This window comes from Rhincodon typus, chromosome 32 (assembly GCF_021869965.1).
Source record: "Rhincodon typus isolate 14 chromosome 32, sRhiTyp1.1, whole genome shotgun sequence".
NCBI classification, from domain to species: Eukaryota; Metazoa; Chordata; class Chondrichthyes; order Orectolobiformes; family Rhincodontidae; genus Rhincodon; species Rhincodon typus.
The window spans coordinates 32,172,495-32,187,196 of NC_063363.1; the positions used below are offsets into that span (position 1 = coordinate 32,172,495).

Here is a 14,702-nt window from a genome sequence, read left to right on the forward strand (position 1 = left end):
TCAGAGATTGAGCTGGAGGATAATTGCAATGAATCAGAGAGGAGTTACTGGAGACTTCATTCCAGGATGCAGTGGCACCCATTAGGATTGAGTCTTCTGATTTGCTCAATGAGCAGGGATAGGCGAATGTGATTGAGAATGAAACAGATATGGGGACCCAGGAGGTTGAGGAGCCTTAGCCTTCACAATTGTCTGACAGGTTTGAGGTGCTTACAGCTTATTTGAATGAGACTGAGACCTGCAGGATGGATGAGCGAGCTGACTGGGTTACAGAAAGCCATTCATGGGGGGGAGCAAAAAAGAATGTAGCAGTAGTACAGGATTATATAATAAAGAGGACTGAAACTGTTCTTTGCATTAAAGAATGAGTCCGGCTGGTTGTGTTCTGTGCCAGGGTTAGTGGTATGTGCACAGGGCTGGAAAGGACCCAGCAGTGTGAAGGAGAGGATCCAGTCATTCTGATCCATGTAGGTATCGAGGACATAGGTAGAACAAGGAAACGGGTTAAGTATAGATAGCATGGAATTTGATAAACAGACTGTAGTAGGAAGGCATAGTGAGTACAAATCTAAGAGTAAATCAACAGATAAGGTGAGAAGTTACAAAAACAATAAAAGGACAAAACTAAATTCAGTATTTGAATGCACAAAACATTCAGAATGAAAGAGATGAATAGATTGTGCAGATAGAAATATAAAAACACAACCTGATAGCAGGTTATGAAAATATAGCTGTATAAGTGACATAGATTAAAACCTGAATATTAAAGCATACAGGATAGTTAGGAAGAACAGGAAGCTATGAAAAGGTGCTGAGATAGCTCTGTCAGTTATTGATAGTATTAGTACAATACAGAGGGATGATGGAAATTCAGGAAACCAGGATTTAGGTACAGTTTGAGGAGAGATGAGAAATTATAACAGCAAGAAGTCACGTGAGAGTGGGGTACAGTCCCCCTATTTAACTACAGAGCATGATTGCGAGGAAAAGAAGGAAAAATGAAGGTTTGTCAGAAAGGTATGGCAATAATACCTTAATTTATATGTAGGCTGGAAAAATCAGATGGGCAAGGGTAGCCTAGATAAGAAGTTTATAGATTGTGCTGTTCTAAGAAACTATTCTGAAAACATTCTGGAGTTGACCAGACAGCATGCTATACCAGACCTAGAATTGCGGAATGACATAGGATTCCTAGGCTGTGAATGGGCACCAGTCAGGAGACTTATCCTCCTGAACCTTACAGTAGGATATGATCAACCCATTCCCAGTTTTTCACCTGAACAAAGAAGAAATAAAAAAGACACTGCCAGAGACATCAGTCCTTCCCACTATTCTACCAGTATCTCTTCAAGACAAGACTCTAACATCTGATAATACAGATAAAAAGCAAAGAATATATTGAAAAGATAAGAGGGCAGATTATATTGAACAGGTATCTAGAAAAATGTGTCAAAATCAATTCCTCATGTGAGACCAGGCAGTGAAGATGGGTGTCCTTATTTAATTGTAGGATTCACTACAATTGAATCAGAATATGTATTTCCTTGACATCCACATTGAAGATGTGACCACTGGATTTCAGGCTGGAGTGGGACCCTTGGCTGATATATTTGTTCTTTGATCCAGAGATACCAAAGCTACTTGCACTGGCTAAAGTTGTGATGACAAAGCTCACTGCAGATCAGACTAGGATCTTTTTGGTATTTACCAGTACTGAACCACATGGCACATCCTTCAATAGAGCAAGTGCGGGGCATAGCAAGTTCAGAGGTGTCAATGGTGGGAAAGCAGGATAGATCCAGAACTCATACCGTGTGGTCAGCATGAATCAGAGCCAGTAGGCAGCCACAGCTCACAGGGTTATCCCTATTGCAATCATATTTCAAGGCCAGTGGTCACTGAGCAAGATTGCCAATTTAAAGACAGCTTGATACTTTAAATGTACACTCACTCAGTTTGACCTTCATTTCCTATTTCTAAGATGGATTGGAACTCAAGGCCATGGAGAGAAAAACCAGAGGCTCAATCATTGCCTAAGCCACGGATAGAGTTACTCAGCAAATTAAGTTTGGCATCTGTGAAGGTCTGATATAACAACAAAAAAAAAATAAATGAAACACAGCCAAGAAGTAGGCAAGCTATAAGTCAGATAAATATTTGTTATCTGACCGTAAAATGATAACTGCTAAAATAAACCAACTGACGGGATTATATAGAACATGTTTCTAGATGGAAGGCCTTGGGATTTTCAATTTCTGCTCACAAATATATTCACAAACTACTATTCACTGAAGCAGAGCAGGCTGCACAAACTGCCTGTGAATGAAGATGACAAAGGCACGTGTCTAAATCATGATGCTGTCAGAAGCATGGTTCGTAGCACATTGTAAGTGGTGAATGGGGATATAGCCAGTAAAAAGGGATGGGAGGAGATGGAGAAACTAGAAACACAGACCTAGAGATAGGATTTTCAGAATAACTTGAAGGCAAGAGCAGATGAATAGTTTGGTATGTTAATATCTATAGGGCAGGGTGGAGTGGAAAGGTCTTCATTGGAGTTTGTATCTGAGCCATCTAAATAAGAGGAACAGAAGGTGTAGTCTGAAGGCTGAGGGGAAAGCTTACCACTGGGAAGTGTGAACAAAAAAGTTGGAGGAACTATCTGACTACGAGAAGGAAGAGCTTGAATGTTAGTCTGAAGCACAGGGTCCCGGTTAGAGTTGGTTAATAATAGGGTGATAGCTTTAGGTGACTTTGTATGGACGCAGAGGTTTAGATTAAATGTAGCTGATGCTGGGTGGAAGGAAGACTGCTGGAGAATCAAGTATTCAAGAAATTACCCATCCAGGCAAAGAAGGCACAGACAAGGGTTTCAACCATGATGGAGTGAGACAACAGCCTGGAAAATTGCAGAGAAGGCATTTCATCTATTGGATTATTCCAATCTCAGGTTGTATTATTTTTGTCCTATTACATGCTGGAAATGTGATAGACCAACACACAGTGAGGGGAACTGGCACCTGGGACTTCGTGAATGTTGAATCCAATGCTCTGTCTCCTTAATAAATTTAAGGAAAGAAAGCAGATAAAGACAGAGGTAGGATGAATTAGAGTCAAATTAGATTCAGAAATGAAGACCAGATTTTTCAATGATCAGTGAGCCACTGCAACAGTGCAGAGTAGAGTGTAGCTGACTCAGGAAATTGCCTGGGAAATTGAAAATTCTGATGTGCAATTCACTGGCACCTGGAACCCTTTGAAAAACTCCTTTAAAGACAGAGATTTTCTTCACCCTCTTGTGGCGCAGTTGCAGTCCCTACCAGGAGGCCCGAATTCAAGACCCACATGCTCCTGAGGTATGTAATAACATCTCTGAACAGGTTGGTTAGAAAAGTAGGTTAAATTAAAAAAAAAAACATTTTAAAGGGTTCTGACTCACTTAAGCTAAGTAGCTACACAGGAAAGGTTGAAGGATAAGAAACATACTCCAACTATTAAACTGACCCTAACTCACAATTGTCCCCACTCAAAAAGTCCTCAGACCCCTGACAGCTCCCTGGGCTTGACACTTCCTGCCTCCTCCAACTCTAATGTTCCCAAATATGGGTAGGTTATTATAAAAGGGAAGTGGTTTTAAGGGCGAAAAGGAGTACAAAACTTTGAAGTAACCGAGACAGGTGAATTCAAATACTGAGGTGTATAAGCTCATTGTTCTCTTGCAGGCCCTACCTTGTTCTTTCAAGCGAATAATTTCTGTATCAGAACCAAAGCTGTTCCAGGCCGTGCAGTTGTAAATTGTTTGGAAGTCTGCCCTCACAATATTACTGATAGTTAGTGTGGAGATCACGCCCTCCTCCATGCTCACTGTCTCCACTGTATAACGTCCTGAGGTCCCTGATTCTAGAATGTTCTCCTTCCATGACCAAGCCTGGGTGTATCCAATAGAAGAAAAGGAGAGATTAGATTATCATCTGCTTTCGAAGATCATCAGGCCTGCCAGAACATTCCAGAGTGCCCTAAAAGTGAAGTAAGAGTGCTTAATTAGTTGTGAAGCACTTTGGGATGTCCTGAGCTTGTGAAAGCTGTAATAAATTGCATGATCATTGTTTGTATAATTATGCAGCATTGGGCCTCAATTCTTTTCGGGATTCTGTTTGGAGAACATTGAAAATTTGTAATGGGAGATTGATTCCAATGCTGTTTGAGGACGCAGGTGAAAAAAAAAATCTTCAAAGACTAATCCATCTGAGATCTTTTCCCCACTCCGGAAAGACATTTGAATGAATCGCAGAATTGCTACAGTGTAGAAGAAGGCCATTTGGCCCATCATGTCTGCTCCGCCTCTCTGACCAATTTGGTTCAGTGCCAATCTCCTGCCTTTTCCCTGTAAAACCTGCACATTGTTTCAATTTAAATAATCCTATAATACCTTCTTAAGAGTTCTTGTGATGCAATGGTAGTGTCCCCATCTTTGAGCCAGGAGGCTCAGGTTGAAGTCCCACCTGCTCTGGAGGTGTCTGTGCAGGTTGATTTAATAGTATGTATAATGCCTTCCTGTACACTTCAATGAAAGCTGCCTCCACCACATTCCCAGGCAGTGCGTTAAAACCCTTACTGTTTGATGATCATGCTCACATCATATTTGCTTCTTTTACAAAATGCTTTGAAACTGTGCCCTCTGATTTTCAATCCATTTACAGCGCAGGAACAGTTTCTCCTCATCTACAAAATACACGATGCCTGGTTCCTGCTTGATTGATGAGAATGACCCCTGATGGAAGGCACAGATTTGGGCAACAGCTGTAATGTATAAGACTCTTGGTTAATAACCTATTGATGGTTTTCTGAAAATCAAAAGGAAGGGCCAATACAATATGTTGATATGAAGTTCCAGCAGCCGTTCTGCTCCCTGGGATTTTAAATGATCTATTCTTATGACTTCAGTTAGGTAAGCCCTAAACTCTGGGATTATGAAAGGCAAGTCATTTTTGTTAAATTTACTAATATTCTTTTGAGGATGTATCGAGCAGGGTGGACATAGATCGAAGCAGCAGATGTTATGCATTTGGATTTTCAAAAGGAATTTGAAAGGTTGCCACATGATTAAGACAAGACAAAAATAAAAATGTTGGGGTCGATACGTCAGCAATGTTAATGGATTAGATAACTAACAGGATATTTTCAAATTGGCAAACTAATGGGTGCTGCAGGGATCAGTGCTTGGGCCTTAGTGTCCAATCTGTATTGATGACTTGGATGAATGGACAAAAAATATTGTTGCCAAACTTGCTGATGGTACAAAATTAATAGGCAAGGAAGTTGCCACAAAGATACAAAAGCCCAGATCTTCCACTCAGCATTGATGTTGAACTTATTGGTGCTGGTTGTGAAGATTTCCATGGACCAACCCTTCTGTAATTTTTCAGCTAGGACTGCTGATTCTAGTAGAAGTATTGAAGGGGTCAATGCAGGCATCAGACAGCAAATATCATGAGTACAAAAGGGACAAGCCCACTTTCACATCAGTAGCTACCCTGTCCTGATCAGTTTTAAAGTTTCAAATCTTTTACTAACTATTGGGTTGGTAGTGAATGAATGGGTGAGGTGGATGAATGCTAGTTGGGTGATAGGGGAGAAGACAGGCGGTTGGAACAGGTTGGGGGTGACTAGGGGAATTGTATTCAGTTCAGTTTCATTGATCTGTGAAGGAGAACAAAGATTAACCAGTGTAACATTTTCTCGATAAGGATGTAGGTATGACCAATCTAAAGTCTCTGATGCTGAGCTCAGGGATGAAGTCATTCACAGAGGGTCTTAGGCTGTGAAAATTAACCATTGAATGTTCAAACTTGCCAGGGTTGTCAAGATTTCTGCGGAGTCCTGAAACTCACCTCCCAACTTATGTTGATTCTCCAACAATCAGGATACTGTCAGCACTGGACTGTTAATCCAGAGACCCAGACAAGTTTCTGGGGACCCGGGTTCGAATCCCACCATGGTAGATGGTGGAATTTGAATTCAGTAAATATCTGGAATTAAGAATCTAATGATGTCTGTGAATCCATTGCCAATTGTCAGAAAAACCCATCTGATTCACTAATGTCCTTTAGGGAAGGAAACTGCCATCTTTACCTGGTCTGACCTACATGTGACTCCAGTCCCACAGCAATGTGGTTGATTCTTAACTGCCCTCTGGGCAATTAGGGATGGGCAATAAATGCTGCCTAGTCAGCGACCCCCATCCCGTGAATGAAAAAAAAAGCTGGAAAATTTAAGAGTATTGTGAGGAGGATATAGACAGTCTGCAAAAGGGTACAGTTAAGTGGATGGGAAAACATTTGGCAGATGGAGTACAATGTGTGAAATTATGAGGTTGTCCATTTTGAGCAGAATATGAAAGTATATTGTTACTAACTTGTGAGAGAAAACAAAATGGTGCAGCAGGGTGATCTAGGTGCTCCTGTGTCTGAATCACACAAGGTTAGCTCACAGGTACAGCAAATATTGTAATCAGAAAGGCAAATGGAAAGTTGGCCTTTATTGTAAGGGGAATGGAGTATAAAATTTGGGAAATTTTCTTACAATTGTACTCATTATAGTTCTTGTCTTCTTATTAAGAGAGGATATACTCGCATTGGAGATAATTCAGGGAAGGTTCATGTGGCTGATTCCTGGACTAAAGAAATAGTTTCATGAGGAAATTTGAGTGGGGCGGGCCTGATCTTATCTTGGTATATAAGGTTGTGAGGGATCATAATAGGGTAGATGCTGAAAAAAATGATTTTTCTTGTGGGGCAGTGTAAAACAACAGGGCAAAGTTTCAGAATGAAGTGTCTCCCATTACAAACTAAGAGGAGGAGGAGTTTCTTCACTTAGAAGCTCATGAATATTCAGAATTCCCTTCTCCTGAGAGTAGTGTGGGGGATGATTATTTTAATATATCCATAGCTAAGTTAGATAGATGTTTTTGATCTTCAAAGGCTATGCAGAATATGGAGCAGGTTCAAGGGGCCAAATGGCCTATTCCTGCTCCTATTTCTTATAGACTCGTAGATTCATACAGAATGGAAACAGACCTTTCGGTCCAATCAGTCCATACTGACCATAATACAAAACTAAACTAGTCCCACCTGCCTGCATTTGGCCCTTATCCCTCCAAATATTTCTTATATGTGTACTTATCTAAATGTCTTTTAAATGTAACAGTACCCACATTCACCACTTCCTCTGGAGGTTCATTCCACACACGAACCACTCTCCGTGTAAAAAAAATTGCCCGTCATGTCTTAAAAATATTTCTGCTAATCTTGAAATCCCCCACCCTAGGGAAAAGACACCTGTCATTCACCTTATCTATGCCCCCCTATAAGGTCACCCTCAACCTTCTACGTTCCAGTGAAAAATGTCTCAGCCTGTCCAGCCTCTCTTTATAACTCAAACCCTCCAATCCCAGCAACAATCTGAGTAAATCTCTTCTGAACCCTCTCCAGCTTAATAGTATCCTTCCTGCAACACGGCAACCTGCACTGGACACATTACTCCAGAAGAGGCCTCACCAACATCTTCCACTGTTATGAGTTATGAATTAAAGTTCTCCACCTCTTCTCTCCACTTTTAAGACACTGCTTGAAATCCTCTGCTTCCCGTCCTACTAGACCTTTATTGGAGACATTTTTTTCTCATTTGAATACATGATGTTCCTTGTGATGTCCTACTATATTAAAGATGCTTTATTGCTACAAGTTGTTTTGGTAAAGCAGTGCGGTTAGTGAAGTGAAGATTCTCTCCATCATCATCTAGGTCTGACCGTAAGGAATGATAAAAGAGGTGAAGTGTCCAGCGTCTGTGGAACTGTTACCCTGCCCCAGAGAAGCTGGGAACATTGACAGGGAAGAGGAAATAAGGTATAAAGATTGTTTGTGGGCTAACTGATTAAAGCCCAAAAATTCTGGGAGTGATTCTGGGTGATTTACTGATATTTCTAGCCCAGACCTCTGTGTTGAGAGCAAGTATCTGGATAAGGGTGGGCAGCATCTCTGCTTTCATCCAGACTGTGGCTTGAGATTCACTGTGCAACTTGCAGTGAGAAAGGGTTCAAAATTAAACATAATCGTGGCAATTTACAAAACCCAGAAGAAATCCGGACGATTGCATCCAGTGTGAACCCGGAGCATCAAATCCAAAGTGAATCTAGAGTGCATCCATAACATCAGGCCCAGAATGAACCTAAAGTGTCGAGCTGAGAATTATCCCAGAGTGAATCCAAGGCATTGGATCCAGAGTAAACCTAGAGTATCGAGTTTAGTATAAACTGAGAGTGAACCCAAATCCAGTATAAAACCAGAGCCCAGTGTGAGCAGACAGGGCTGAATCAAAAAGGGGGCCTCAGCCATTAATCTGAGCTATCTCCCACTGATCACTTCCATGTGCTGAACAAACCCAGGGACTGGAAACTGCAGCTGGAATCCATCCCAATAGACAGTCCATCATCATCAAAGAGGATTGTCCAGCAATCACTGAAACCTCTCTCTGATTTCTGATGAAGGCATTTCTGATGAAGGGTCTAGGCCCGAAATGTCAGCCTTTCTGCTCCTATGATGCTGCTTGGTCTGCTGTGTTCATCCAGCTCTGCACCTTGTTGTCTATAGAGAGAAACCTCTTATTGTTCACTTTCCTCAGCATGTCCCCATCTGCTGCACTTCTCAATAATTCATTTAGAGCGACAACTTAACGTGCAGTTAATAATCATACACAACCCCTGGGTATTGTGTACAGTTTGAGAGCAGGGATCCCCCACATATTTCCTCACCTGCTTAAACTAATCAGTACAAAGCTGAAAGCAGTGCGATGAACATGAAACCCACAACTGACATTTGAGAGACTGGGAACCATTCATTCCCATTTCTGAAATGTTTCAGTTTTATTTCTGCTGATCCATAAAGGCTTCTTGCTGCAATAAAAAAGCCATTAGCTGAGGAGCTAATGAGAAATCGAGCATCTGTACAGCTTTCACATGTTCTACATATCTAATCACCATTGTATAGGCTGCACCAGATGTTTCTCACCGATGGTGCTGAATTGGGCTGTGCATCTGGAAACTATATCCCCTTTCTTTTTTTGCCTTGCAACCATTATTGAATTTTCTCTGCACTGCTGCAATGCCAGTGGTGACTTGTGTTACAGGGAGGGGAAGGGATACAAGAAGAATTGTCCAATATTCATTTATATGTTTAACATAGGATTGTTCCACTGGAGTGAATTATTAAGGAAAATTTGACATTGCATCACACAAGCAGATAAAATGACCAAAAGCTTACCAACAAGCCAGATTTTAAGGAACATCTTCAAGTAGGACAGGGAGGTAGAGAAGCTTATGGGGAGAATTCTGGAGATTACAGCAGAGGGAATTGAAGACACTGAAACTGCCAGTAGAAAGATTAAAATTAGGGTTTGAAGAATCAGATTTAGGGGAGTGCAGAGACTCTAAAGGGTTGTAAGGCTTTAGAAAACTCCTGTTCCCCCTTCTTGAAAATCCCCTTCACTTTCTGCTATCCAACATGCTGCTGGTTCAGCTTTCCCCTCGGTTGTGCTGTTGAAGACACTGGTTTCCCCTGGGGACCAGCTTTACTCGTTTGCTCATTTCCTGCCATTATTCTGCCCTGACCCGGCTGATAATGTGAAAAAAAACTGGGCAACTGAGCCGTTAGGATCTGAAGGTCCTGAAGAGCTATGCAAGCAGGTGCAACAGTAACTTTCAGAAGGAAGGGTCAGGTTGTGTAATTTATTGGGAAACACTTTTAAGGGGTCAGAAATAAAGGGGCAAAAGGCCTCCTTCGGTACTGTATGAATCCATTTGGTAGCTTTCTTCCTAATTACTATCTGACTCAGGAAATTTGCCTTTAACTTACTGTTGATCAGCTTCAATAATCCTAATCTTCAGAGTCAGTGATGGTCTGGGGTATATAGTATAAGAGCCTGTAGTGTTGGAGGTAGAAATATTAGCATGGATAGAGGATCGACTAACTAATAGAAGACACACAGAGTTGGAATAATGCAGGCATTTTCAGGATGACAGCATGTAATTAGGGATCAGTGCTAGGGTCTTAACTGGTTACAATATGTATTAATGAATTAGATGAGTGAAGTGAATGCACTACTGCCAGGTTTGCAGATGACACGAAAATAGGTGGGAATGTGTGTAGTGAGGATGATATGAGCAATCTGCAGACTGATTAAATGAGTGGACAAAGACTTGAAGATGAAATACATTATGAGGAAATGTGAAATTGTGAACTTTGGCAGGAAGAATAGAGGAGCTGAGTGTTATTTAAATGGAGAAAGACAGCAGAAAGCTGCAATACAGAGCGATTTGAGAATCCTGGCGTATAAATCGCAAAAAAACTAGCATCCAAGTTCAGCAGGTACTAGGGAAGGCAAATGGAATGTTGGGGGTGTTTATTTCAAAGGGGGTGGAATATAAAAATAGGGAGGTCTTGCTAAAACTATACAAGGCATTAATCAGACCACGACTAAAATTATGTGAACAGTTTTGGTCCCTTTATCTAAGGAGAGATATACTGTTATTGGTGTCAGTTCAGAGGTTCACAAGGTTGATCATAGTATGGAGGGACTGTCTTTTGAGGAGAGATCGAGTAATTGAACTTCAGAGATTGAGAGATGACCTTATTAAAACATATAAGATTTTTAGAGGGCTTTGCACAGTAGATGCGGAGAGTTTGTTTCCCCTAGTGGGAGAGTCTAGGACCAGACGGTATAACCTCGGAGTAAGAGATTTCCTAGTTAGGATAGCGATGATAAGGAAGTTCTCTCAGTGTATTGAACCTGTGGAATTCTTTATTGCAGAGGGGTATGAAGGAAGAGATAAGTTTTTAATCAGTAAGAGGTACCAGGCTTATGGGGAAAAGGCAGGAAAGTGAAGTTGAGGATTTATCAGATCAGCCATGATCTCATTGAATAGCGGTATGGACTGAATGGTCTGAATGACCTACTTATGCTCATTTGAAATATGGTCTTATGCAACATTATAAGTTGAAATGCTGCACATTCCAAGACATCTAGAAATTAGTGATATAAAAAATACAAAAGCTTTAAATGCAGCTGATAAAATGTGGTGGCAATAGACACTGGGAGCTTCGAGTTGAAAATTGAGTGAGGTGGTAGCACCTCAGGAGTTCTCACTTAATATTGTCTCAGTCAATATCATTTCTGTTTTGCGTTGTTCACTAAATACACATCATATAGTCATTTAAAGTTGTAAAGTTTGCTATAACATCCTTTCTTGTTCGGTAGCTTGCACTTTCCACATGCTCCATGGTGGCACTGTACTAGCTTGATTCTGTACTAGCCTTAACTCTTGATGTCCTGCTCCCACCCTCCATTCTCACCTACAAACACCTCAGTGCCTGTTGGCACTGGTGGGGTCTTGACCTGTTGGTTCCTCTTTGCCTGGCTCCTTTCATGCTCTTAGCTTTCACTGAGGTCCCTGGGCATCTTGAACTGCCCCCTGCATTGATCAAAGTCTGACACTAGATGGAGCTTGGTCAATGCAAAATCAGATGGCTGGTGCATTTAGTTTTTACATTTAAAGTTCTCATTTATAATTTTTTTATATATTTCTAAATTTATTTTGTTTTGAATGTTATTTCATTTGTAAATATCTTGGAATGTGCAGCATTTTGACTGATATTGTTTGAATATTTTACTCTGCTGAGAAACATACTAAAATACCTAAAACCAAAGTATAATTTTTGTATTCTGTTATCTATTTTAGTTTGTAAATTATTTCATCCAGAATGCACAGAACCACACATGTGCAGTGAAGTATTTCAACTTGTACTTTGTTTTCTTCTGGGTAAGAAGTGTCTGAAAGATCCTAACTCTGGTTTTGATGAGAATGATATAGGAATGATTCATTTTAAAATCATTTCATTTAAAGGTGTGATTTTTGGGAATTTTAAGTGAGCACTTCTGTATTATTTGTAGAATCTTCCTGTGTGTAACTTAATTACAAATTTCCTACAATAATGGTAGTTGCAGTGGTTACAGTTCACTCAGGGAATCCAAATTGCTGTGGTACGATGGACTTGCAGGTGCATGTTGTAGCCTCGAGCTACAGATTGTGGTGGTGGAGGCTCCTTCACATGGACAACCAGGAATCTCTCCCACTCTTAACTGCCTAGCATTCACTTACTGGTAGGAGTTACAAGTTGACACTCAACCTGTTTGACTGCACTTCCCTTAGGAATTAAGTCCTGGAGTGGCACTCACAGAGCTTTCAGTTCAGAGGCAGGAACACTACCATCTGCATCACAAGACCAAAATGCATTCATCTTCCTTATCCATTGGGTTAAATTCTTTGCTTGACAGAATCATTGAGACATTAGAAAGGTTTACTTTAACCGATATAGCAGGGTGATGTTTTGGAGACAATAATATATCCATTTTGTCCACTTGAGGAAGTATCTATTTCGCTGAGTGACTCACTATTCTGTCAGGTGGAGGTGTACTCCGGATGAAACATTTGATCTGTCCTTTCTTGCCCTGCAGAGCATGCTGCATCTGTGTGCTGGAGATGATGGGGGGTCCTGAAACCCAAAATACAAACAAATTACACATAGTAACACATACATATTTACATATCACACATGCCTGTACACATGCATGCACATATCTAAACACAAACATACATGAATATGTACACACATATGCACATTATGTATACACATATATAGAAACACTTACATATACATACACGCATACATACACACATGCTATAAATATATGTACAGAACTACATACGCTCACAAATACAATTCATCAAACAACTTTATTAAATTAGACAGTTCATCCATCACAGCCCTTCTTGTATTACACCTTCTCCATAGGATCAAGCAACATCAGGGCGCACGCTGCACATAATTAAACTGAATATAATTGCTCATTATTAGCAGTCTAATTAAAATAAATTTACATTTTAATGAATATTCTAAAAGGTAATTGCACACAATGTGGAACAAACAAACCTGCAACAATTTTTTTTCTCACAGGTAACAAGCATTTTTCTTTTTGTTTTGTTAACTTCAGTGAGCAAAAATTGTGAGACTTTTTTGAAATATCAAATAGGGCTACCAAGAGTGTAGACAAAGTTTGATGTAAATATCTGTGACTACATGAATTGTCAGGGTTTATGGTCATGTTTGATTATATTTACTAGGAATGTTATTATTTTCCTACAGATTTAATCTGAAAGCAATGTTTAGTTTTCTAGACTGAATTTGAACGGTGCAACTTTATTTACTTTTTCCTTCTTCGGGGAGAGCTTTCATTCAGAGGACATTGATAGAATAACATTTTCCCACAAACGTTTGAGCCTTAGACTAGTGATTCTGCAAATGAAAGCAGGATGATGAGCATTCTTTGGAAGTATCAGCAAGGATCTATTCGCAATATGCTGAAACCAACGACAGAATTGCTTGTAACTCCATAGAGCCAAAGACTCCAATTCAACAATGTGTTTCTGTTGAACAACAGTGTTCTATTCTTCTGATAAAAGCTTATATAAAGAATGTAGTTTCATTCACAGGGATGTGCATGTATATGCCTGTATGTATTGGTAAATAGGTGCATGTGCATCTGTAAACCTTTTCAAGAGTTTCACTGAACTTGTCTATGAGTGCCATATGGGTGACCAAGCACATATGTTCCCATGTATGTGTAGCGTGACTACAATGAAGTAGGCATCTGTGTCTGCATATGAGCATCTATGTGTGTATTTTAAGTGTATGTGTATGTGCATGTGTTGTGCTTAGATGTTCATGTGTGTGTTTGAGTCTATGTGTTTGTGTACATTTGTACATTTGTATACAAACGCACCTATGCATATCTTCATACCTATGCATTGTTGTGAGAGCCTGTTTGTACACAAATATATGTGAGTCTGCATATGTAAGATTTTTTTGTGTGAGAATGAAGTATATGCATGTGTGTATTGTATAATATTGTATGGAAATTCAGTACGTTATGGATTTGTAAATCAGGAGTACAAAATTATTTTACCATTGACTGTCAGGCTGACTTCCCTCTCCCCAGCACCAACTCGTGGAACAACAGCCCTGCACACGTACTTCCCAGCATCCTCCTGGGCCACAGCCTTTAGAGTCATGACGTTATCATTGCTGAGAACCTAAAGGAAGCAGAGGGGAGAGGTCAGAGTTCAAAAGCATGAACATTGCAATGTGTATGAGGATATATAACTTGTGAAAATGATCGGTGGCAATACAGACTTGGGAGAATGTAGAGTAAAGGGTTAAATGTACCTGTACTCTAACAATAGCTGCTGAGCATGTGCATAAAGAATTGATCACATGGGGTTGAGACCTGATGCAAGAAGGCACAGATGAAGCTCTGCTCCACCAGGCTTTTGTACATAGCTCATAGTTATTAAAGGTTGCACAGCCAAAACTTAAGATCTTGTCTGTTCCAAGCTCCTAAAAGCTGCTAATGATATTTCTACGTGACGTAATTGTTATACTATAGCACAATGGAAGCACCAGCAATAACTTTCCATTGTCCTGTGTGGGGCATCACCTGATGGATGAGGTGAAACTGAGAGCAAAAACAGAAGTTGCCGGAAAAGCTCAAGTTTGGCAGCATCTGTGAAGATAAAATCAGAGTTAACATTT

The 14,702-nt window shown here is 40.3% G+C and overlaps 1 protein-coding gene across 1 annotated transcript in view; it reads right to left on the reverse strand.

Moving 5' to 3' along the window:
- The window catches only part of kirrel3a (kirre like nephrin family adhesion molecule 3a), a 545,968-nt gene that overhangs the window by 36,632 nt on the left and 494,634 nt on the right, over positions 1–14,702 (reverse strand). The window contains exons 9-11 of the mRNA XM_048615672.1: positions 14,077–14,203; positions 12,505–12,605; positions 3,730–3,928 (exon numbers count right to left, since the gene is read on the reverse strand). Coding sequence (XP_048471629.1) covers positions 3,730–3,928; positions 12,505–12,605; positions 14,077–14,203 — 427 coding nt within the window. The remainder of the gene's footprint in view (positions 1–3,729; positions 3,929–12,504; positions 12,606–14,076; positions 14,204–14,702) is intronic.